Below are 26,531 nucleotides of genomic sequence, written 5' to 3'. Positions count from 1 at the left end.
TCTTGAAATAAAATGCTACCTTTGTACTCATGCGCTTAATATCTTAAACACAAAAGAAAGTGCTTTATGGTTAACAATTAAATAACACCCCAGCTGTATTTGGCTTAAGGTAAACTATGCACATTACATTGCAGCAAAGTAAATCGCTTTATCTATGACGAATAATTTTCTCACATTCCCCTACAATATCTTTATAATTTGATATACACTAATGGTCTTTGGCTCTAGTATTCACTACATTATAATTAACACCTATCCTTTCAATCAAGCAAAAACTTTTTTAGATATTTAGATATTTTAGATATTTATTTCTCTCTCTTGTTAGAACTATATATCAAAAGAATTAAAAATATTACTGCTAAATACTCACCTGGCTTGCGCTCTAGGAGCTGTTGGAAATGAAAAACCGCTTGTTCATAATCTTGTTTCCTGAACATGAGATCAGCCATCATCTACAATATTGAACGATTTTGAGAAAACAAGATATTATAAATTGTGAAAATATAAATATAAAACAAAAATTATAAGTAATGAACTCCGGTTACGTGAAGTGAGGAGCTAAAACTATAGTTTTAAAGTGCTGCAGGAACTGCACAAGAAGTAAACTGAATTGGACTTTTCATTACTCTTTAGAAAACAAACACTACGTACACACGCACAGAGTAATAACAAATAGGCACAGGCTTATATCTCAATTTTTCATGGAAGGTGGAAATTAAAAGTAATTAAGCAATCTGCTGTAGCTTTTAAATATGTCTGTTTTCCCTTGCATAGTTTCACTCCTAATTTTATTTCCCAAAAATGCAGATTAAGCATATAGAAAAGCAAAGTTAGGGGGACAAAATAAGATGGCAGCCTACTTCAGCAGTGCAAGTAAAACAAATTATTTTATTTCTGCTTCTCTCCACTGATAGGAAGCTAATATAGAGTAGATTTAATAGCATATATTAAGAGTGCTATTACTCCTGTTCATGCACCATACTAAGATAAATTTCAAATGTTAGACTGCTATAAGAAAATGAATTATTCCTATCTTAAAATAATTTTGCTCCTAATCTGTTGAATCAAAAGTTGCTCAGTCTATTGAGATGTCTTTTAAGCCAAGAAGTATACAAGCCCTGGACAGAAAACTTGCAGCTAGGATTAAAACTTGTTAAGCAGGAGTATGATTAACTAAGGTTGGATGAGGCTGTAAAACGACCTAAAGAACATAGTTCTTTTCTTTTGGAACTTTTTTAAAATACTTTTTTTAATATTACTGCACTGGAAAAATAGCTTCTTCCCTGACCATTATAATAATGGCCAGTCTTCGCGAGCGAAGATTTTTGGGAAAGGTCATTAACCCTTCCAGCCTGCGCAGTGGATTTTTTAGGTGAGACACAGCGTGCGCTGAACTGAGCCCACCCTTTAGTCCTGAGGTTCATCTGCCGGGGCCGAGCAAAGCTAGGACAGTGGCAGTGAGGTCCCCAGGATGTAGGTTTGTTTAGAGTGACCTTCTCTTAGGTGGATTGCCTACCAAGGCTGACGAGCTCCACCTGCCCAGGGGGCCGGGAATCGAACCCGGGTCGCAGTGGTGAGAGTCAGGCACTCTAACCACTAGACCACCAGAGGCCCCTCCCTGACCATTAGTCAACAGCTAATAGAACATGCATTTAGCCATACTTTAGCCAATCTTACTACTACTACTTTTTCCTCTACTTTTAAAGACACATTTTGTATTGAGATAGAGCAAACGCTATGATTGGTAGAAACTTCATACTGAAACATCATCCAGCATAAACAGAAAAACATTTAGTTGTAATAGATTTTTCACATATGTTTTGAAATAACAAGCTCTAGGCTTTCTTAAAAGTAGTAATTTATGAATACAGCATATTACAGGCACGCAAACTTCAAAAACATGATTCAGGATTAGTATAATAGCACATACCATCGTTGCTGCTTCATTATCTTGGTCATTCTTCAGCAGTAAGGAACACTGATATTGACAGGCATCAATATCATCTTGTGCAAGATACAAACGCGCAAGTTCCAACATTGCCTGTGTATTAAAATATTTAACCATATGTAATTCAAAGATGAAGAAAGTTGGTTCAGTTCTATGAGTATCAACCTGGTATTGTAGAGCTGCAGGGAAAAACTGTATCTCTCCTAAAGACAGAGCCTTCTCTATTGTTGCCTGTGGGTTCTTCGTCAATTAGTTTAATTCATTTTCTTTCCCTCACCTTTATAACAGAAAAATCTTTTCTTTTTCCAAGGGATATTCTGGAGGTACATCGAAAACAGAGCTGCTTAGATAGTATTGCTCTGAAGGCTACAGTATTTTGGTACTAATAATGGTCTTGGAAAAAAATTTAAGTGCAAGTAGTTTTAAGTTCATTGAAAGAAACAAAAGCTCATTAACATTCACCAATTAGTTCTGGAGTACAAGCAACAAACAGTTTTCTTATTTGCATTTCCAAACCTACCACATTAAGACTCTGTGTGGATCCATTTCTGAGAAGCAATCATAGAGCAAACATTAACAAACTGAAAGAGCAAACATTAACAAACTGAAATGTACATAAGCAAGCATTCTTAAAGCTGAAGTCCCATCATAGACTATCCTGAATAAAATGCCACAGGAAAGTTTATAACACAAGGTACCACATATTTAATCAAGCTTTCATTGAAGCAAACAGAAGGTAAACTGATCACAAAGTAAAATTAGGATCAGACAAACAGTAAGCAATTTCACTCCTGTTTAATTTTAAATGTGTTTTGTTTCCAAAAAAGAGGCATTTATAATTGTATCATAATTCTCTCTCTAGTTACACTTGTGAAAGGCACTCCTGAATCAGAATAGTGTTTTGAACATCCTGTTCAGGATATGCAGGCTACCTGCATAGTTTTTAACAACTGTTTTCTTCTTACTTCCTGTTGTTTATGTTTTCAAACACATACCACGTAATTCTGAAACAGAAAGGCAGGAGAGTAAGCATTGAAATGATACAGAGAACACGTGCATGTAAGAACTTTAATTATGACAGCTTTTTTTAAGCCACTGTTCTTATGTGCACAGCGCAGTGGAATACAAAAAACCAGCCTTGTTGTCAAGAACTCTTCCTGCCTTGAGTAGGTCAGAGAAAAAAGCCAGTTCAGCTGAACTTCTGTACTACATTCTACTGACTGGAAGTGGTCTCTAAATTTTCATTTCCAACACAAACAACGATTCTATGAAATGATGCGCTTGATGCAATCTGTGATCCACTTCAAGTTTGCATCTGTACACTGCTTTGCCTCTTACCTGGTCAGTGAAGCAAAGGTAGGGTACTACCTACCAGATTTAACTATGTAAAACAAAACAACACAACACAAACCCCTTAAGACATGGACAGCAATCTCTTCACATTTACCGGAATAATTTGTTTAATGCAATATTTCAAATGTATTTTGGGTTACTTTGGCTAAAATACAGGACGTTTTGTTCTGATGAAACAAGGTACAAATAGCTTCAAAGGAATGTCCGTTATTTCCATATATAATTTTAAGGAAAGTAAACTCTGAAGACACCAAGAAACAGGGGAATGTTTAAGAGCTCAAAATTATATTTTGTAATCTAAAAGAATTCAATTCCAATCTTGTACTAGCAATGTTTTTTAAAAATGAAGGGGCGCAAACAAGTTCAAATCTACTGAAACCGTAAAAATAAATTGAGATAACTCCTTTATACTAATTGTGGGTAACAAAGTATTTTGCTTTCAGTACTCTAAGTAGGCAACAAGTAATTAATCATAAATTCAGACCTGTATTTTCTAAGATGTCATTGTATTCTGTGTTGCTAGCGAAGAAGGATTGAAACAAAAGTCTTCAGTAAGGGCATCTAAGAGATACTCAGTACAAATGTCAGCAGCACAGCACATCTTGTAACAATGAGAATCTCTCAATAGCATGATTTTATCAAGAATTGAAGGGAAATGCCATGCTGGTAAAAGATTAAGGCTTTGATACTGATAACAAAAGCCATAGCTGTACCTGTACTATGACAGGCAGTCCCCTTGCTCTTAACGGTAGAATAGGGAAGTCACTATTTTAAGGATGTTTTTATTCCTGTCCTAATTTATTTATCTTCTCCATCATCATTCTTACAAGATGCCTTGAGGAAAGCCTGTCTCAAATATGCTGAAGTCGTATCTTTAGGAAGGACCTAGATTCTTAAGACCACAACACATGAGTTCAAGTATTAAAACTAGGTGATATGCTGATAATTTAGCAGCTGGTGAATGTGACAGCTTCAATAAGAAGCAGTAAAATAAGAAGTCTTCACATACAACTAAATATATAACATAATTATGATAGAAAATAATGGAAAATTAATAAAAATTATATTTGTTTATTTTTAAGCTAAAAAACTCCACTTGGAGTGGGTATAATGAGTTGACACTCATTATAATTACAGATTTCTTAGACTTCTGCTTCTACCTCTCATCTCCAAAGTCCAAGGCTGTGAAAGGAATAGAAGGAAGAGGAGGATAAAAATAAGCTCAAATTTACCTGTATTTATCAACTTGTGGGAAAGAGACAGTGCAGAGGAGAAGCAGTGTAAAAATCCCTGCTCAACAACAGCAACATTTTGTGACTAAAATCAAAATCCTACCAAGTCTAGATAAAAGTCTAAAACTGCTAAAGCAGACACAGAAAAGACAGAAATTGTCTGAACTGACCAAAATCACTGGGAGTTCATTCCAGAGGACAGGTAACAAGAAAGACTGAAATAATCTCCATTATTACCATACCTTACACGCACTAAACTGGTACCTGAAGACAGACCCACTGTATGACCTAACGGACACCTCCGAGTGCTCGCAGACCAACACTTGAGTCAGGAATTTGGGTAAGAGACAGAAATTACTAGTACATACAACTATTTTATCATGATAAGCAATGAAGGGTAGAAAGTTCAAGGCTCTATGTATATCAAGAAGCAGAAATAATTGCAAATATACTTCTACTCTGTGAATAATTGGAAAAATGTATTGCGAGATCTAAAAACTGAATGGAAAAACAATGCAAAATAGTCAGAGGGAGAACTGACCTTGTTATTGGTTTCACAGTGAACAAGGGCTTCTTTGTAAAATTTAATTGCTTTTTCATAGTTTCGCTGGGCTGTAGAATGTTTTGCAATCTCAGCACAAATTTCAGCTGCTAACTGCTTCTGTGCAGGAACTGCATCCAGCTGTTGTACTTGAGCCTGTTTAAGCACTCTGGCTTGTAATTCCCGAGCCTAGTGTGAGGAGAGCAGTGAGCAGTCAAAAATTTTAAAAGGAATTAATTTTATATTATCTACTTTAAAGTAGTGTTCTTAATTTTTTTTAAGAGAAGGAAGCACTATTTTGCTGCTTCATACACCCCTACCATTTTGCCTAGCACGGAAGGAGAACTAAAACACAAAGCAAAATCTGGGGAGAACTTCTAAAACCAAGTGAATAAACCTGCTTAAGAGACAGTAATATGACTGAGCAATTAGTCCAGCTGAAATGATCAAAATAGAGGAGCGATTTTGTGTAAATAAATGTGGCATCAGAAAGAAAAGCAACAGGGAAATATTTCAAAGTGAATGGGTACTAGGAAGGACAGTTTTGAGGGTAGTAACAAAACCAACAAAAACAAAAGGAGAGAGACAAAGTTTTTTGAAGTGTGATATAGTGAGAAACCTGGAAGAACTAAGAAAGTAAAGAAAAGATAAGAGAAGGAGATTGCTCCAGGGGGAATTTTACTAAAGGAGAACTGGGTTGAAAAAAGTCAACTTGCGAAAGAAAATGGTACACTATAAGGAAAAAAGAAGTAAGAATTTAACAACAGATTAGATACCAGTATCGGTAGGTTTTTAACTCTTACATACAATTACATTTCTAACCAATCTACACACTTTACTTTTCTTGCTGGTCAGAAGATGCTACCAAGGCTTCCCATCTCTGTTACCTTCACTTTCACAGAGTGGAGGTATAATGGAATAGAATCTACTGACCCAACCTCTTGCTCAACCTTTGTGTCGAGAAAGTGTCTTCTAAGGGATTAAATCTCTAGCTTCCAACTTTGTCCTTTCTAGCCTTCATCTGAGTGGTAATATTCAACTCCAGAACGAACAGATCTTATTACTGCTATTTAAAATAAACAGTAGTACAACAAAATGACAAGTAGCCAATGAAAGCTGTTCCAGATTGCTCTATGAATGGTGTTCAATGCTGAGCTAAAGATACGTAACATCCCTGTCCCCACGGCCAATTTCATTTTCACCTGCTCTGCTAAAACTATGCTCCACACACAAATGAAGGCATAGTACAACTGCAGGCTTCCAGTAAAAGCTTGCATTCTGATTTAAAATTCAGGTAATACTGCTTGTAAAAAGCTTAGATTTTCTAGCCCCTTATGTATTTCAAATTTTGCACCAGTCACCGGTGCTTTATCCCTGGCATATACACATTCCCACATTCACAGGAACATTATGGTTTGAATCTGGGATAAAAGTGAAACCAAGGATAAACATGAGGACATTGCAAGCTTTTATAGGTATTTCTTGTCTGTCTTTTACCTGTTGTAGTGAAGCAATAGCTCTGTCAATCTTCTCCATTTTGCTGTAAATTTTTGCCAGAAGCACCTGGTAATGTACATCTTCCATCAGTGAAGACAATTCATTAACTGCAACAATCACATTAAAAAAACATTATTCTTGCAAGAACTGATCCTGGTAAAGTCAAAGAAAGATGAAGCTCTCCACATACTCCAGGCAAGAGCTTACATGAAAAACTCACAGCTCCATCTTAGCTACTTAGGATTGTGATTTGAGGCAGTGTTTTGACAGCGGGCAGAGTATGCTGGTAGTGAGCAGAGAAAACATTACATACTACAAAGTGAAATTTAAGGCCAAAGATATTGAAAGATGCAAAAGGAATACAAAAAAATTGAGACTCTCTAGTCTATTTGCATTCTCAGAAATAGGAGAGAAAATATTTTGATTTAAATGGACAGGAAATAAAGCCATTCCTGACATTTCTTGTCTAAATCCTCTTCAAAGTTAATGAAAAATGTCCAAATCGATTCAATGTGTTACTGTACACGCAAAAAGTATGACTGATGAAATTTCTAGTCAGACCTCAAACTACATTTCTTTTGCTAGAGTCTGAATCAAGCATGAATACAAAGTTATTTTAACTAAATATTTCAGTATCTACTTAAAAAGCAACAGGTTACTTTTGAATAATAGTTAAAGTGTATACACATAAATTAGTATTTGAAGAATACAAGTTCTCCCTGGTTTATATTCATTTTAATCTCTTGTCAAAATGGTATCTTGAGCACAGTTTCACATTAAAATAAAAAAGCCATGGAAATCTATGTTTTGCCTCTATTAAAATTAAAAAATAAGTACGTAGAGCTATACTCTATTAGCAAATTGGTCTTCAAGGTGCTGTAATTGTGACATGCTATTCTAAATCAGAGATTAGACCATGGAGACAACCATGTAAGATCATTCCCTCCAGTACATTTCCTGTAATTCATTTTTCTTTTGCAAACTAAGGATATTTTAGCATTTCTAAAAAAAAATAAAACATTAAACTGTTAAATAATTTTCCCAATCAGCCAAGATAAACATTTTTCACATAGAGAATTTGCGTATATCAAAAGACGTACAAAAAGGGTATTGGCTTATGTACTTTTCCCTTCATTTTCAGATGGAAGAAAAGATTTTAAAGTACATGGAGCAAACTGTAGTTACTGCTAATTATCTTTCCACTCTAGAAAATCAAGCTGTCTTGAACATGATTATTAAATTAGCCAGATCCTCAAAGGCTTAACTAAGACAGGAATACAACATTAAATTGGAGAATTTTTTCAGTAAGAAGTAAACAAGACAGAAAACCAACACTCCCTTGCAAAGCATGAAAAAACCCGGAAAATAGTGACATAAGAAAAACTTACAGAATGGACTAGTAATAAGACTTGATAATACTGTTTTCGTATTCAGATAGCCTCAAAGGTTAACAAATGTAATTAAACCACTGCAAAAAGATTTCGTTAATTAAGGCTATAGCTCAACTAAACAGCTTAAAACTTAATTGCCTTTTAACAAAAACAAGGGGAAAAAAATCCAGAAGTTTAAGCTTTTAAGTTCATATTCCTAACATGTAAAAGGAAGATCCTGAATGACATCTTCAACCAGCTCAATCTCTTTGCTCTACAGGATACTGGGTAGTATTTACCACCTAAACAACCATTCCCTAACAGCAGGATTGACTCATCTATACTTGATCAATTCAGAATCAGAACATTTGTTAGTGCAGAAGAGAAAGAACCTTGCATGTGTGGAGCTCTGATATTGCATTACTGACTTCATTTATCACAGATATTCGAAGTTTAAAAGTCCTGGCAAAACATATTTAAATGTAAGTGAAGTTTAGAGTGCTTGACACATAATAGTCTCCTGTGTTGAACAGTTCAAAAAGAAGTTTGCATGGAACTCTTTTACTCCTTAGAATCATGCAGAAAACACAAATAACAGTAGAAATTGTACGTTTTGCTGTGAATTAATAACAGTCCTACCAGGCTCATGATCCAAAGCTTGCTGAAGTACTTTTTCTGCCTTTTCATACTGCTTCAGTTTCATTAAAAGCTCAGCCAAATCATAGCCAAGGAAATTCTGTTCACCGCTTCTCAGTGCAGCCTCATAGTAACTGATTGCCTAAAAGGAAGACGCAAAAATCTGCGTATAATTTAAAGACAAACCTTAAAGACAACAATCTTGTTATTTTGGTATTTAATGATGTGTTGCTTAAGAATTTCCTTTACTTTCTTTATTTCTCTTGTAGCCAAGTAATTTCTAATAAATATCATATTAAAAGTGCTATTTAGTTGCAATGTCAAGGCTTCCAAAAATGTAATGCCAAATTAAAGACAAATAGAATAACTAGAGCCCACATTTTGATCAGCATGCATTTACATAGTTAACCACGTTATCACATTCTATCTTAGACAGGATCACTGCCAATTAAACTGCATTTTCATTAGCTGCTGAAGTTGTAAATTCCAGTTAGACTGGAGTTATAAAGTTCTGTTTCAGTGTGTACAAAGGACAAATATTTTCCCCATATTGACCTAAACAGAAGCAAGTGAAAATGATAACACTGAAAACACAAAGCACACTTTGAATGCACTCTCTAGTAGCTTGAGGTTCCCCAAATAAAATCATTTGCTTCTGCAAGTTTTCCCCAAACTTTTTTTTCTGTTTTTCCTACAACAAGAAGCTAAAGCTTCTATTACTACCATCCTACTCAGTGTTAATGCTCGGAGATGTAGCAAAACTGGGTCAATGGTTTTGAGTGCAGGCCCAAACCCAGAGAAACTGCAAGTCACCTGAACTACAACTGAACGGATTTGAATCCACCAATGTGTGGGTCCACCAACTTTGCCTTTGGCAAGATGATGTGAAGGGGATCTACATACTTACTTTCAGGATAAAATGTCTGGTTTAGCACTGTGAAGTAGAGTATTTCTTCTACCCAACCTGTCAGGCAAAGCCCACATGTTGACAATAACGGACACAGCACCCAACTAACCTAATACAGTACTTATGGAATACCTTTGAGTAGTTATGTGTTTTGATTAGGGCTTTTCCAATTTTACTTGCTAGACATGGATCCTTTGGATTTTTCTTCAAGGCCTGTTCATACACTTCTATGGCTTCATCAGGCTTCAACAGTAAAATATAAACACACGTAAGTCAAGGATTAAGATAAAAAGTATATGAAGAAAACAAAATCTTGTAACAACTCCAGGAGTGACTGCCAAGTACTGCTGATTTATAAGGTACAATACTTCTGAGAGAATGGTCACTACAAAATTGCAGTAAGTATAAAGCCCATGTAAATTAACATTTCCATGCTAAAACAAAATACAGAGAGAACTTAGCAACAAATGAGTTTGAATTAACCTCATTCTTTTTCCACTGAAATTTTATTACTACTATTTGTCACTAGTTAACAAAGAGGCAAATGTGTTACTGTGGGATGATCATCCATTCCTCTCCTCTAGCCATGTTATAGCAGATCAAACAAATTCTACTTTGTGTGATAATTCTTCATTAAGGAGAAAATTATACACAAGCACTAATAAATAAACAACCACTAATCACTTATAGATCCCCAAATTAGTAATCTAAATTATCAGTTGCTTGTCCTACCTCAATCTATTCTTTTAACATATGAATATACACCTGTATCCTTCAAATTCCTAGGTCTACTTGACTACATTGTCTTCTACAAATACCAAGGAACATTTTCCAGTTCACCAAGAAAGCAAAGGATGTAAAAAAATGTATAGGAACTATATAATTTAAAACTTTTAAATAAAAACCATCAGCATGAGAACTATATAACCTAGAATCATTTAAACTTCAGAACAATTCTACACATCTTCAGCTCCTTTCAGATTTTAATTTAGCTCTCACTCTAGATAATTGTTAAGTCAGCGTCCTTCTAGATAAAATTCCCTCCTTGACTTTCACCTGGTCAGATTCTAGAAAAAATGCATTTTTAGTAGTTTTGCTTTGAATTTAAAGTTACATTGTAGCTAATAATTTGTTTGTTTGCTTTACATCCTAAAGCAGTTTCTGTTTGCCAATTACAAATCGAGTCAGCATGCCACACTGTTTCAATTAGACAAAGTCAACGAACACTCCAACTTCATTCATCTCTTGCAAGCACTTACCGCTTGAATATTCATGTATGCATCACCAAGAAGAAGAAAAGTATGAGCACTTGGCAGTTTTTCTACTAGGTCACTGGAAACAGAAGACAAAACCTTGCTCAATATTTAACATGTTAGTACTGGAATCTAAACAACAGAAGGGCACAACAATTTTATCCTCTGCAGATTTTAGTTTTTATTTCTGAAAATAAAGCAAAAAAAATCTGAATGATCTTTTAAAGTAAGAATTCCAATTACCCTTTAAATGTTACCACACTTAGTCAAATGAATTCATGTCACTACATAATTCTGATTTATTGTAGTAGAGAGAAAAAACGAGCCCACCATGCTATCATTAAACATCTAGGAAACTATATATACACACCACAAACTTTTACCTGTAGCAGGCAGCATATAACTTCTTATTTTTCCTATACTGAAGATAAATATCTGCCATTTTTTCTTTAGCTTGTACAAAGTAAGGCTGTTCAGGTGTAATATTTCGGAGCATAGTCAAGGCATGTTCAACATCTCCTTGAGCAATTGCCAGATCTGCATTTGCAATCACAACTCTTAGTTCCTCAGGAGTTCCAGAAAACTCATTAATGGCATCTTGGAGTACTATAGCAGCTTCATGCTACAAACAATAAAAACAATAGAATTAATTTATTTCCCATTATTGAACAGTCAAAAATAAAGATATCATAAGCCGGTGAGTATTTAGGGCATTACACAAACCAACCAAAAAAACACAGAAAACCCAAGCCATAGTATCCATTTGATTTGCTATAGTGTTTTTTCCTCTCTATTTTGTAAATAAAGTTTATGTGATATGAACTACCAGAGAAAAGAACATTTGTGTTGCATATATACAAATCATGCTCAAACTTCAACTAGATGATGTCTTTAGCACTTTGCTCTAACAGGTCCTGCTTTGAGCAGGATGACCTCCTGACTACATGACTGTATGGCTTCTCTTATATTCTTAAACATATGTAGTGTCCTACTGTTCATCCAGATACTGCTGATAGTAACAATGCTGCTACATTTTTGGATATGATCCAAAAATATTGCTAATAGCATTCTGATCACAAAACAGGAAATCTATATCCCAGCAAATGAACATTAAAGGGTTTTTGTAGGCTTAAAATTGAGCACCTGGAAGCAGGTGGGTTTTTTTCTCCTCTGTACAATTTAAGGTACAAGTTCTCTAGTCAGATATTCACATGCTAAAAATTTTACTAAGCAAGTAAGTCCTCTTGGTAAAAGAAGTGATGGTGTTCTATTCTGACCTAATGAGAATAGACTCTTCTGTCAATGGGAAGAGGAAGCTGTTTTCAGGTGTGTTTTACAACTCAACAAGTTTGCCATCTCACCGGTTCTCCATTCAAACGATGAGCTTCTACCAACTCTAGGAATACAGACACACGATCACTTGCATCAATTTCAATACTTTTTCCTTTTGTTCTTGAGGAAGCGATAGGTTTTCTCATTCCAGGCAAGTTCTTTGCCATCTGTAAGGTTTTAACAGCTTCTGACAATTCTCCCATCTTCTTCTGGGTTTGGGCCTTAATTAAGTGATAAATGGGATGTTCTCTCACCTACAAAAAATATAAGATAAAGAGTTTCCAAATTTTACTTTATATATAATATTCAAACCCCTCGCAAGACTTTTTTTTAAAGATTGGCTTTCATTCCTTTTTTTCTCCAAATATATACAATTTCTATTTCAGTAATTTACTTCTGAAAAGAATGTTCAGAGTATGCAAACTAGCAATCGAGTAAGTCTTCAATTAAAAAAGAAAAACTATTATATGATGAGACTTTGGGATAGAAAAACATTCCCTGCAGTTTTACTTTAAATTAGACTGAATTTTAAGGGATTCCAAGTATCTCCCACACTGCTGTTTATCAGGCTATTAATTAAAAGAATTATACAATCATTATTTAGCACAAGTCCTGCCTGCCACTTCTCCACCTTCATAAAACATACTTCACATGAAAAGAAAGTATCTGCAAGGGAAATATAACTGTGTATGAAGTGGTAAGCACCTCAGTGTCTCCCAACTAGGTATTAGTCTTCAGGTTTCTTATATCATTTGGAGGAAGAAACTAAGATGAGAACATATTTGTGAGGAAATGGTAGTTTGTCACTTTTCAGCTAAGGAGTCTCAAGAGACTTGGCACAACTCTGACTTAATGGGTGGTGTGTAAAGTGTTTTCAACTCTATGTTAATCCTACATAAAATTCCACTGATGTAAACAAATCAAAAATCCCACACTGCAACGTATTAGCCCATGAAATAAAACTGGTGAGGACCACTGCAAAACAGTAATGTTTTTTAATACAGTGCTCAATTTACAAAATTTGCTCCTAAGGGGACAGAAAAAAATGCACAAAGATGTGACATTTATGGAAGACAGTATAGCACATGGCTAGTCTTTTAATACTTAGAGTGCTTAAAGCATCAGGAATTGTCAAGAGGTAACTACAGATCCCTTCCGATCCCCTCATGTATCTGTGCATATTTTCATTAGCAATTGTACATCTGTGCAAAAAGTCAGGAAACAATATTGGATGACTCTTCAAGTTCTTCTATGTTGGCTTCTAAAGACTGTTGCAAGGTTAGTCTGAAATGACAAATTCTGTTTATATATTTTTAATATTTAAGTACAGATTTCAGGAAAAGCTGCCATTTCTTTCTTTTGTATTTCAAGCAATTTCAGCATGTTGTAATACGGTATTAGCTTTGTCTTTATGGTCGTTTCTTTGATAAATATTCAGATACCACGTTCATATCAACATTTAGATATTAAATTTGTAGTGGAAGTCATAAAAAGTTCAGTTGAAAATTATTAGATCCAAAACCATACAATTCAGATGACTGATTGAATAAAATGGTTTTTTTCTTTTGTTCAACTCACCTCAAAATTGTAACTTAGACAAAGTTCCAAGGACTGAGAACATAGTTTAGTATTGTTTTGAGCCAAATACACCTGGGCCATCAGTAAGTGTGCGTCTGCATAAGAAGGATTCCTTTCCAGACAGTAACGTAGATTACTATAGGCTGCTTCAATATCCCCTAGAAAGTTAAAAAAGGAAAAGCAAAAAACAGTTGACATGAAATGCAGAGGTTAAATACAAAACATTTATTATTTACCGATTTTTTTTTTAAATAAATGTCAGCATTTAATGATTAAACTCATATACAAAGCATTATGTGGTTATGATGTGAAATCAAAAGCAGGTCAAAGGAACGATATTTTCCCATTGTTCCATCTGTAAGTCATCCAAAAAGTGAACTTTTTGGGAAGAAATAGATAAAAAAATACTGTATTTATGTGTCTCTACAATTAAGATACTTCATATAAATTACAAAAAAGGCAAATGCAAATATTCTTCACTTAGCTGTAACACAGTGTTCTGAAGTGAAAGGAAAATATTCATTATGATTTAAATGTGTGAAATTATTTTTTTATCTTTAATAAACTAAAGAGGTGGATAACTAACCACTCATATAACTATTACCTGACAAGTACTTCACTTTTGCAATTAAAAAGACAGCTTGTTGAAGACCAGGCACAGTTTTCACAACAGTTTCAAGAACAGAAGCACAGTGCTTGAGAAGTGGTGAAGGAGACTGACCAGGACTTGCAGGCTAGGAGTAAAAAAAAAACAAATATCATACTGATGTTTTAGACTTTCAAATATTATAATTTTATTACAGATGGTAGGATGATAACAATGGAAAGCTACTTGTTTGCCTGTTAAGATTTTAAAACTCTACATAAACAAATTTATGGAAAGGTTCTATAATTAGGCTAGAAATCCAGTAATGACAGAACGACAAAAGTCAGCTCCCAGCTATTTCAGAAGAATAATCCATTTAAGGAAGTTACTATTTAAAGAAATTTTAAATGTGTTTCTTCTGCTTTAAAGATGTCAGGTCCTCATTCAATTTATTAGGTTCTACGTTCCCAAAACTAGCACAAAATTCAGTCAGAAAATTAACCACCTAAGTAATACAAAAAGGCGATATTCCACTGATTATTACCAACACAAAAAATGAACAGAAATGAAGAAAGAACATATGTATATTGAAAAGATATCCTAAGCCAGCAAAAATATTTCATGAATAGGGTTCAGTGTGAACACCGTAGTTTCACAATGAGATACCTCTATTCACTGTATTGTTAGAGTTTCTTAAGAGATACTAAGAAAGTATAAATATACACACAGAGTGCATTAAATAAATATCCCAAGTTTCCTCAGCTGTTATTACTGCAATTTGCTCACATCACAAGAGATGTATTTTTATCATTACTTTGATTAAATAGTGGTATAATATCTTAAAACACACTCTTACTTCAAATAAATTCACATTTTAAGAGGAAAAATTTCCTATATTTTTGCTTCCTGATTAACTGGTCTCAAAATGAAATAATTCCCATTTTCAGACAGATCTACAGCTGCTTACCTGTGCTGGGCAAAAATTAAGGTATTCTCTCATAATTTCTAGCAAGAAATCAGGGTTTAGTTTTTCAAAATATTCCACACCAAGAGGAAATCCATGCAAAGATGAAAAGTGAGTATCCAGAACATCATTCAATAAGGCAATAACTTCTTCTTGTCTCTTATGTTTTTTCATAGCTAGGACTGCACGCAAGAAAGATAATTCCTACAGGAAAAAAAAACACAAAACCCCCAAACATTCTCCATATTCCAGATACATTCATCTGTTACTCATAAAATACTAAATAATTATTAATGTTAGCCATTTCTTCTTTATATTTTGGAATACTGTAAGACATTTAGTATATTCACTGTAAAGGACACTGATGATTATGATATCGACTCATTCCTTTAATTTGTGCAAGACCCTCTAAATTTGTCTGAGCACAAAATACTGAAAATAATTAATATCTCCCTGACATTTCAAACTTATCTTCAGAGATAAAGCATTGTTGGAAAGCAGTGATGGCTTTGCTCTGCAAGCAAACAGACTTGCATTGCAAAGTTAGGGAACACATTGCTCAGATAGGGAGAAAAACTGAAACTTAGATTTAACAGTACTCCATTAGGAATGCTCTGCACGAGTTACTGAAATACAGAACATGTAATAGCTAGTAGACCACAGCTCAGATTGTAATCAAAGTATTTTAATGAAGAAAGATCTCTCCTACCCCAGATTTCCCAATAGACTGTTGAATTTCATTAAGAAACTCCAACTGCTGCTCTGCGTCTTCCAATTGTCCTTGTATTAACTGACAACGAATGATTCCTGTAACATATTTAAAGACTTTATTGCCAATTCATCTTCCTAGTCAAGCATATGCTTTGTATGCCAGAATTAACTTTTTCTCTCCTCAACCTCTTCATAATGAAAAGTGGTGACATGAGAAAGAATGGATCAAGACTTATGATAATGCAAATTTTACATACCTAGAAAAACCTAGAGGAGATGATACATGATTGATACATTAATATATGCAATGCTACAAAGCAGTTTGAAATAGTAAATCTTCAACTGGTTCTAGACTAAGCAGAAGAACCACAACGTTTAGCTTCTAAATTCAGAACCAGTACAAGAAGGAAATCAAAATAAAACCACACATAAACCACTCCTACCATCTAAATTTTTCATACTGTTTAAGGCAATGGCATAGTCAAGGGGAAAAAAATACAGGGGAAAACCTGCCAAGCAAATATGACATATTTTATCTTCCATTTTCTTGATAGCAATGGGACTTTATAAAAAGTGGGGGTTTTTTTTCATGTAACATGCATCTAAAGTATGATGTTTTGACTATGTTTTTCAATCTAATTTGGACACAAATGTAGATATGGACAGCTTATTCTATCAACTGCCCTTGACTTTTTAATTTTTGTAGTGCCTAAGAGTTCTCCACTTTCTAGGCACTACAGAAATAAAATAAAAAAATAAATAAAATACAGACACATGTCTGTTCCTACCATTACTTTGAGAGTTCTGTTAGAAAAGATCCACTTTTTAAAAAGTAAGACCAAAAGACATATCCAGTGAGGAGAAACTGCTGCTACTGGGAAGACAGCACAACATGAATCTGGAAGTACAGTCCAGTGCTGTTCTAACAGTTATAGATTTTCCTAGCAGCAGTAGCAGGAAAACTTGATCAAAAAAGCATTTCAGTAAAATAAAGTATAAGACCTTACCAGTTAGTGCAGAAACACTTGTTTCATCAAGTGTCATAGCAGTCTTGTACCATTTTAAAGCTTCCTTCACTTTCTCTTGTAAAATCATTTGGTAGCCAAGTTCAGTAGCAAATTCTGCATTGTCAGATTCCAAATCAAATGCTCTTTCAACTAAGGTTTTTGTATGTTGAAGGATGAGCTGGTTCCGGCCACACTAATGGCAAAAACAATCTTTAAACCTTAAGCTTTTCTTAGTTTTCAAATTCAATTAGAAAAACACACCGAACATACTGCAGCAGTTGAGACAACATCATCTCGTACAAAAATAATATAATCTGTACTAATTCTATGAAAATAGTTACCTTAAAGTGGGATGGATTCAAACATATATATACAATGCTATACAACAAAGAATAGTTGATAGTTGCTTTGAATGCTTCCTTAACAGCATTTCTGATAAATACAAAGAGTAAAGAAACCTTCCATTTCAAGGCTATGGGATTAACCTTGTCATTTTCCTACATAAAGAACATCACTGGTAGACATCTGAATATTTTCATTGCAAACCTGTTTCTAATTTAAAAGCAGGCAGTAAAACCATTTTTAGAATGAGATGGCTTCGGTATTGTAATTCATACTGAATGTGGTTACCAAAGGCTACATGAGTTAATCTATTTCATTTGTCTGCAATCTTCTACTTTTTAGAAGACATTTAACATCTGCCTACCAGAAAATAAAAAAAAAACCAGGATATATAGATAGTTGCATACAATAACATACTCACTGTTCTACTGAAAGCTATAGCCATTTTACAGAAGAGCTGAGAATTATGTGGTTCTAACCTATCCAGTGCTTTAATTAGGTCTCCCAGTCTTGCCGAAGCCTTGGAGAGAAAAGAAATATAAATAAGTAATAGAAAGAATTAACAGATTAGGACAACTGAAGAATTTTCACTAAAAACTACTCACATTTTTACCATGGAATAATATCTTGAAATATAAATTCAGAGGTTTTCAGGGCTAGGAGTTAAGACTTTAGAATTCCTAAGAAAATACTCTGGAGTAGTAAAGTAACAATAACGCAGATTACGTGTCTTCTAGCCATGCTCTAAAAAAAGATTAAAGACTTGAGCTAAGTCTGATATAAAAGAAGAGTTCCTTAAAGCAAGACAGTTCAAAGAATCTGATCTATGAATCCTGTTTGGGCTTCAGTGTGATACGGACACACATGCTCAAAAACAAAGCACTTCCAGACACTCAGACTTTTAACATCAGTTTCTCAAAACACCTAAGGAGATTTTCTGGGCTTACAATAATCAGGTACACAGAATTTTTTAATATGATTTTAGATGTAGGCACCTGAAACATGTTTAAATCTAATCAGGCCTTTAAATTTTTTCCTAGACTTGGCTCTTAGTTACATGTGACATTTTACTCCAGAATCTTTAGTTTACACTCTACCATGTCCAGCAAGTTTCCTTCCTGGACAGATTCACTGGAGTCATCAATTCTTACTGTTTCTCCAAATTTCCCATGACTGTGCTTAAGTAAAACTTAAATTTGATTATAAATAGACAAATGACTGAGTTCTTCAAATAACTAAAAATATGTTAAACAACCTAAAATACCTTTTCTTCTAGAACTTGAAAACTCCTACAACACACTGAAAACACTTTTTTTGCTAAATCTCCATGTAAATTATACCAGTATTTTTGCATAATGAGAAAAAAATGGAATGTTTTTTTGGTTACAATTTAGACCATGTATTTTAAAATTTCCAGAAAAATGGCACAAGCACAGTATGTACAAAATACATGCATATGGCCCTGTGCAAAAAAAGAAAAAGGATCTTGCAAGTAGAAGGAAGCTACGTAGAATTCTTAGAGCTGAAATAAACAAACAGTAATTGTCAAAATACGGTGAACAAAACACAGGGTATACAGTCTAACATCACAGACTGTTGATAACTAACTGTGACCTGCTTCCAAAAATCTATCACTACAAGACCTCATTATTTCCTTTATTTCAATTCATAAAATACTTAAAAATAATGGAAGACTTGCAATAACTTATGAACTTATCAAAAGAGCATTTAAACAAAAAAAAGCTTGCTTTGATTCAAATCAACATGATTCAATTAACTGTCTAGTGGAGACTTCTGTTTGACTTGATACCTGTTTTCTGGAAAGATGGGGTTAAAAATTTTCTTTTCCTTGGCATCCAGAAAACACCTCAAGAATAAGCTAGAGCAGCCATTCAAGTCAGAATAGGTGAATATAATCCTTCTGCAGATAAGAAGTGTAGCACAGGACCAGACAAAAGTATATGAGGAGAAGACATAAAGACAACAGTGCATGTGGCATCTAGTCCCTACAAAAGCTGTGTTGTGCTCAACATTCTGCTAATAAGAAGACTCACCTCAGTTATATTTCCTTCCCTGCACAGATAATGCAGGGCTTCCATTCTTATGGCTTCTAAATTGAGGGCATCTTTCTGCAATAGTCTAAAGCCAAACAAAAAGTGAACGTGAAGAAACCAAAACAAAACCTTTGCTCAATCATCTATCTTATCCTAAAATGAGAACAGATAACTTGTATTGTGTAGTCATTTTCATCATGGCTCTCAACTGAAAGCACAGCTCTTACTCCACGCCTGTCTAAAGAAAGGCCCTCTTCCATCCCAAATGGATTCACGTATTGATGTAGTATCCTCACAGAATTGGAAGGCTGGGTTCTAATAAAACCTAATTTACTTGACATTTATTTTTAAAAAACTGATTTAACTAATTCAGATTCATTAAAAATGAATGGAAACCTATCCACTTTTGTTTCTAAGAGTCCTTAGAGTGTAAACATGGGAAAAAAACAATTTGGTGGCGTGCTACTTCATACTCAACCTGTGCGCTGTTTCAACCGTCTGCTCCCAGTCCTGCAAGGCTAGTTGTAGCTTCATTTTCTTTATGAAAGCAGGAATGAAGTTCGGGAAGTTTGCAATTATCTGGTTCACAATTTCCAGAGCTCCTGAGTAATTCTGTCGCACCTCAAAATACTGTGCCTAATGGAAGGAAGGGAAGCCATATCAACAACCTGTACACTCACACAGGTGAGAAGATTCTTTCATACAGAAACCAGGAAAAAGAGCTAGTGAGAGAAAACTCTTTCCTTACATAATAGCTTTACCTCAATATCTACCAGAACTAGACATACTGCACCAATCCAATAGCAAAAGATGATATGTAAAGGCTGGTGCATGTGGGGTGAGCACTCTGTAATAAAGCTCATTGCAGCATTCACAACTTACTAGTCAGCTGCAAGCAAGTAAAAGACAGATGTAGCTGAAGCATAAAATTGTTTTATTAGTTTTCAAACAACTTTGTATAGTGTCTCACAATTTTAGGATATTTAACACAACCCACTAATAAAATATCTTTTCAAGCCCTGAGGCACATACCTTGCAAAAACCCACACTCAGCAAGGAACTGTTGTTGCCAGAATTAACAATTTTTAAACTGTAAAGTGATTTGCAGAGTGCTCTAAATACAAAACTACTTCATGTCAAGTATCACAGTTTTAAATTAATTCAAGTAGAAATCAGGACTTCAACCCTGGTTTGTTTTGATGCTTTAAATTTACTTACCATGTTCCATTTGTGCCATTTTATTTCATCTTTTTAAGACAGAAATGGTTCAAACACAGTAGTTTCTGAGAGTTAATCTCTTAAGCCCTAGAAAGATAGCTGTCTGTCTAAAACCTAATTGCAGTAACTAAATTTCACATATACTGTTAATCTAATTCAGTGGTCCACATGCAGCCAAACACACACTTGACTAGATACCATTGTGGACGCTCTCCTGAACTTTATCCTTTTAATATTCATTGAACAATTTCTTTGTGCCTTTAGCTTTAGAATACAGAACAAACATTAAGTCAATGAGTAACAATGTCTATGATATAAACAAACCAATATGCTCTGAAACAGAAAAACATGTAAAGAAGACAATTCATACCACTCCTTTAAGGAAATATAATCAAAATAAATCCTTGTAACAGACTAATGACAACTAAAAAAAACCAGTGTTCACAAAAGATCACACTACAGTGTTTAACTACTACTTTTTTGCCATGGCTAACAGCAATTCTGTAACGTGCATAGGTGTCCCATGCAAAAAGGAAGAGATCAAACATATTTTTACATTTTCAGGTGATTTGAAACCTCATTTTGTACATACAAATACATGAATAGAAAGGTTTTCTTGTGTACATAGTAAATTCATAACCTCAATATACATATAGACTGACTGTATTTAATCTATACCTTTCTTTTTTACATTGGTGTCTAACACACCCTGAAGTACCTACATGATCTGAGCTATATTTCTATATCTTGGACAAGCTCACTACAGACAACTCTTCTCAGAATCTCTCCAATCACTCTACAAAACTAATATGACATTCAGGAAGAGTTAAAATTGTGAAGTAAACTTACTTTACCAAGCAGTGCAAAAACATCATTGCCCTCCTGCAGTGCTTCATCAAAGTATTTCACAGCTTTTTTAATATGAGTTTCCTTCCCACAGGTGAGATCAAGCCATGCTTTCAAAATTAACCCCTGTAAACAAAACATAAATTGGAATTCTTCATTAAATAGGCAGTAAAAAAATTATACTAGATACAATAAGCAGAAGTGACTTAAATATAAACCAGGGTTTAAGAGTATCTATGTAAATTACTTAGAATATATATAATTATAACCAGTTTACAGCATAATCTAAAACATTAGTAATTCATTCCAGCGTTAAATTAAACAAATAGTGTATTTACTTATAGGATTAAAAAAACACCAGTGGCACTGAACTAGTCTAACATGCTCAGCAGACAGAGCAAAACCTCACAGAAGTGATCACAGACAGAATATTTTCCGCAAACGTTTCTGCACAATGTTTACTTAAGATTTTGCTTATATAAGACACAGAGAAACATATGGGTGCTGAAAAAAAGTGAGAAACTTGGGGTTTTTCTTCTACTTTCTGATTAATAAGAAAAACTTGTGTATGAAGGTAAAAAATCTGACATTTCCCAAATCTTCAACAGTATTATTAAAAAAAATTAAAAAATAGAACTTTTAAAGGTGAAATGTGGCTTTTCATTGAAGAAATTATTACTTGTAATTATGAATTTTATTTCTCTTATGTGTTCCAGACATTAACCATAGCTTAAGCGAATCAAATCTATTTTGAATTGCTGAATTATTTAACCAAAGTATAACTGCCATCAAAACAAAAATTTAAAATATAAAATATCACTAGCTCTTTGGTATCTTAAAGAAATGAGTCTTGTATTTAAAACTCAAAGGTTAGCAGAAGAGACATATTTTGTAACTGCTAATAATCAGGGTCATGATTTTGTTATGCAACACAAACTGTCTGAACTTCATATACTGAAGCATTTTTTTAAAGAAAGGCAGGTATCGTACTTCTATACAAGGAGCACACAGAGTATCTTATCAAAACAAACTGTATATACTAAGCAAATCATATTTCACCAAGTTTAAGCATCCTAAACAACCTCTAAAAAAATCTGAAGTACATATAACTCTGTATTGTCAAACTAGAAAAATAGATAAGCATAACTAAAAGTAAAAAAAAAGGAAAACTATTTTTTCTATATATTTAAATATTAATGTACTTATTCATCTATATGCAGGTGTCTATAAAAAAATAAATTACCTATTTCAAATATTATTAAATACTTCAGCTGGAAATATTTCCTACTAAGCAACATTCCCAAATTTTTAAGAACTAAAACCAACTACTATGACTTCAATAAGCAGTCATAAATACTGCTATTTCACCAAACTGACCTGTCCTTAGTTTTCTTAGAAATTAACATATAAATGCTTTGTGGTGTCCTTAATTATTTCTTCATTATAAATTATTTCTTAATTAGTATAAATTAGTCGGTAATTTAAAATAACTACCAGTTGTAATTAATAATCAGTGAAAAGCTAAGCCATTACTTAATTCATAATGTAATGTCAGAAATTAATGTTTAGAATAGTTGCAGATTTCTAGCCCATGTAATATTATATCAACTATAAAACTATAAATTACAAATTGAGCAATGTCCCACACAGTGGGACAACTCACAAACAGCATTTGTGTTTAATACTAGTGTCCTAAGAGAACAGTTACACATTCAGTTCTGACAGCTCTCCCTCAAAGATGTTGGACTACAAAAACTCCCCAATTTTTTGTGTTTCTCTGCCTGAGCTAAAGCTGATACCTCCTTAAAAAGAAAAAACATAGTAAGTTTTCACAAACCTCTTTAGAGATTAAAGATTCTAGTGAATTTTGATGTCTGTATATAAATGCAAAAGACATTGTTACATATAACACTTAGAGAGATTTCTAAAAACAAGCAACAGTAGAACCCTAGGCAAACGTACCCTTTAACAACTGCTGAAAATTTAAATCCCCAATCCTCTGGGTATTTTAGAGTCTTCAGATTCAAAACAGATGTCTCCCTCTAGTGAGACTATCACGCTTATTTTTTTGCTAGGAATTATGATGCTCAGTATCAAGCTTAAGCGGGTATTTCTTTCCATTTATTAAGCGATTTTTTTTTTCCATTTATTAAGCCATTATTTATTATTTACTAAGTGAAAACAAATACTTGGTGGAGAAAAAAATTATCATGGGAATTTACTCAGCTGTGTCAGAAGAATTTATGACATTAATTAAGAAAGTACTAGAACAGAAAATAGTTAACCTTCAAACAGCATTAATGGAATAAGTCAAGCTTCACAGTACACATGGCCCTATGAATATTTTACATATGAAGAAAACAGTTACCTCTTTACCACCACCAGAAATTTTGATCATTCTATCAACATATTCCCGGGCTTTGTCCTCACGACCAAGATGCCACAAAAACAAGCCAGCATAGTAGAGAGCCTTCTGTCCTGCTGTTTTACGTTGCTCCTTCAATTTTGCATCCAACTCTAGAATAGTGTCTCGATCTGAAAAGGTTTTGTTCAGAGCTCTTGTTGATAGCCTCTCAAAATATTACAAAAGAGCAGCACATAAGCCAAGATCTTCCAAAGCAAATACTGTTTTCTTTATTGTACATTGATAAACACACAGGCAATCCCTCCCAACTAAAAATATTTATCAGTTACAGATGGAAAAGGCAGAAGAGGGTTCCCATCAACACGGCTCATGGGAAGACAAAGTCCCAGTTTTCAGACTGAAGAAAGGAATACCAAGGTTCACAGAATTCTTTTTCTCGATTTGTATGGTCAGGGAAACATGACAGATAAAAATGGCATGGCTTTAAAGATTTCTTAAATTGCAGTTCTGCTTAAAAGTACCAGTGTCAGACATGAATGAACAAGAATCACAAGAAACTTGATTCAATATTTTTTCCCTCAAAGATTTGTTCATCATGGCGGATAAGTCAGACTTGTGTGTGTGTGTGTTTTATTTTAACGTTCACTCTTACTCTTCAGAGTTTTGTGGTTTGGTTTTTGTTTACCATCTTGTGTCATTCAATTCAGTAAAAAATCCTATGTCAGAAACAAAGCTGGAGTATACCTTTTTAAATTAGGCAGAATTAGCCTACAACTCTCAGGCCTTCATACAGAGCTGTTTAAAACATGAAGCAGCATGTTTTAGTGAGCATACCTGGATTAGGGCTCTTTTTATGAGCATAAATCAGAGCCATTACTGTACAAAGTGACACCTCCTGTTTGTTTTTAAGAGACTCCAACTGTCGAATACCCTCTTGGACATCACCTAGTGAAAACAATTGCAGAATAAGGTATAAAGCTTCTCAAGATAAAGAATATCAACATCAAACATCGATCTGACTTAAATTTTCCTCTCTATTTTTAATTCCATGCCTTTGTTCATTATTCACACATCCATTTTCACTTCTCTGTGCAAGTCTTTCAAACAGACACAAGAAAGAAAATAGCACCTCAATGCAGAGAACTTGAAAGGAGTTATGTGCTAGTTCTGCCAACTGCCATAAAGATGAATATCATATTTATTATTTACTTTATATGGGGCATTGAGTAGCTCTTTTTGTTCTCATTTCTTTATAGAGCCATGATTTTTGCCCTGCTCATGTGAATATTTTGAACATCAACAAGATAGACAATATCTTCAAAAATTATATGATTGTAACACAAATAAAAAACATCTGGGAGTTTGGGAACAGATACACTACCTCAAAATCAACAAACCTTCCTAGACCCCTGCTACAGCCATCTGCCACTTTGGGTTATTTGTTTATATTCTGCGACATCCTTGAAAAACAAATATAGCTAAATAAACACATTAGAACAGTTTAATGTACACAAAAATTACCCCAATAGGTATTAGCTATCAGCTCCCCCAAGGCAGAGAATACAACAGAATTAGACACAGCTGCTTTGAAGGGAAGAGCTATTAGCTGGGACATGGGAATGACTTTGTTATCGAACGTTCTGTGCGTTTGGGTAGAGCTCAAATTCCCTTCAGGGAATCCATTTACCTGAGCCATGTTCACGTAACCATTAAAAAGAAAAATACTCCGTATTTTTCACTTTGGCACTACGTGATCTAGATCACTTTCATTCAAACTGGAAAGGAGCGGTGACAGATCACGATACATTGGTGACTTCCTCAACACGGAAAACAGACTCCGTAATGTTGCTTTTCCCTGCGCAGTTGACTGAAGACTGAGTTCCGTGAGGCGAGGACGAGCAGCATTACCTGCCCTAAGCGCGCCGTAGGCCCGGTAGAAGAGCAGCACGGGGTCGCTGCCCAGCCGCCCCAGCGCCTCGTCCGCCGCGGCCCGGACGTGCTGGAATTGCCCCTCCTGGCAGTAGTAATTGAGCAGCGCCTGCGGGGGGAGCGGCCGCGGATCACTCGTGCGATCGCTTCACCCGGGACGGCCCCGGGGACACCGCGCCGACCGTCCCGCCCCGCGCCGACCGTCCCGCCCCGCCCCGGCCCGGCCCGGCCCAGCCGCTCGCCCTCCTGCCCCGGCTCCACCGGGCCCTCCCCGCTCCATCCCTCGTTCGCAGCCGCTCCTTCCCCTTGGGCGGGGCGGGACGGCGGCGGCGCCCACCTGCTGCACCTCGGCGTCCATGGTTGCTACCCAGCGGCAGGGCGGGGGGGCTGCGGAAGGGCGGGGGCAGCGCTCTGCCATTGGCCCGGACGGGAAGGGGGCGGGAGAGGCACGGGAAGGAAAACTTGTGGAGGCGGCGGAATGCGGCTATTGCGCCCCCTGTCGGCGGGTGGGCGGTGCCGCCGGCTGTCCCTCGGGAGGAGTCACAGCCGGAATGCCGAGGGGGAGCTTCGGGAATTTGTTTGTTTTCTTGCTTCTTGGCTGAGCATACGACTAAGTGGCCCACCCTCCATAGATTTCATAATGTGACTCAACCCTGAGCACTTCGAATTACGTGACACTTCTCTTAGAAATAAAACAGCAATAGGATAAAATCCGATATAGAAAGGTCGCTTTTACCTCATCCCCCTTTCGTTCCTCCTGGAGAATTACAGAGGTGCAAAGACTAGCAAAATTCAGATTTTCCTCTGGAGGTGAAAGCGTCCTCAGCCATAATTTCTAGACACTAGGAACAAAAATTGCTGA

The 26,531-nt window shown here is 35.3% G+C and overlaps 1 protein-coding gene across 2 annotated transcripts in view; it reads right to left on the bottom strand.

Moving 5' to 3' along the window:
• Positions 1 to 26,130, bottom strand: part of TTC21B (tetratricopeptide repeat domain 21B) — a 35,725-nt gene extending 9,595 nt beyond the window's left edge. The window contains exons 1-22 of one of the 2 annotated variants that reach the window (XM_064660993.1): positions 26,007 to 26,130; positions 25,649 to 25,778; positions 24,575 to 24,685; positions 23,744 to 23,910; positions 21,379 to 21,501; positions 19,790 to 19,947; positions 19,312 to 19,396; positions 17,679 to 17,777; positions 16,916 to 17,108; positions 15,907 to 16,004; positions 15,201 to 15,401; positions 14,252 to 14,381; positions 13,648 to 13,805; positions 12,099 to 12,323; positions 11,121 to 11,359; positions 10,744 to 10,816; positions 9,617 to 9,727; positions 8,581 to 8,719; positions 6,572 to 6,678; positions 5,075 to 5,263; positions 1,931 to 2,041; positions 371 to 452 (exon numbers count right to left, since the gene is read on the bottom strand). In XM_064660993.1, the coding sequence (XP_064517063.1) occupies positions 371 to 452; positions 1,931 to 2,041; positions 5,075 to 5,263; positions 6,572 to 6,678; positions 8,581 to 8,719; positions 9,617 to 9,727; positions 10,744 to 10,816; positions 11,121 to 11,359; positions 12,099 to 12,323; positions 13,648 to 13,805; positions 14,252 to 14,381; positions 15,201 to 15,401; positions 15,907 to 16,004; positions 16,916 to 17,108; positions 17,679 to 17,777; positions 19,312 to 19,396; positions 19,790 to 19,947; positions 21,379 to 21,501; positions 23,744 to 23,910; positions 24,575 to 24,685; positions 25,649 to 25,778; positions 26,007 to 26,087 (3,010 nt within the window). In that variant the 5' untranslated portion in view covers positions 26,088 to 26,130. The remainder of the gene's footprint in view (positions 1 to 370; positions 453 to 1,930; positions 2,042 to 5,074; positions 5,264 to 6,571; positions 6,679 to 8,580; positions 8,720 to 9,616; positions 9,728 to 10,743; positions 10,817 to 11,120; positions 11,360 to 12,098; positions 12,324 to 13,647; positions 13,806 to 14,251; positions 14,382 to 15,200; positions 15,402 to 15,906; positions 16,005 to 16,915; positions 17,109 to 17,678; positions 17,778 to 19,311; positions 19,397 to 19,789; positions 19,948 to 21,378; positions 21,502 to 23,743; positions 23,911 to 24,574; positions 24,686 to 25,648; positions 25,779 to 26,006) is intronic. The other variant, XM_064660992.1, reaches the window with a different exon arrangement.
• Between the last annotated feature and the right edge of the window lie 401 nt (positions 26,131 to 26,531).

The sequence above is a fragment of the Pseudopipra pipra genome, chromosome 7 (assembly GCF_036250125.1).
Source record: "Pseudopipra pipra isolate bDixPip1 chromosome 7, bDixPip1.hap1, whole genome shotgun sequence".
Classification (NCBI taxonomy): domain Eukaryota; kingdom Metazoa; phylum Chordata; class Aves; order Passeriformes; family Pipridae; genus Pseudopipra; species Pseudopipra pipra.
The sequence above is the reverse complement of the archived record's forward strand: the minus strand, read 5'-3'. Positions and strand labels throughout refer to the sequence as shown.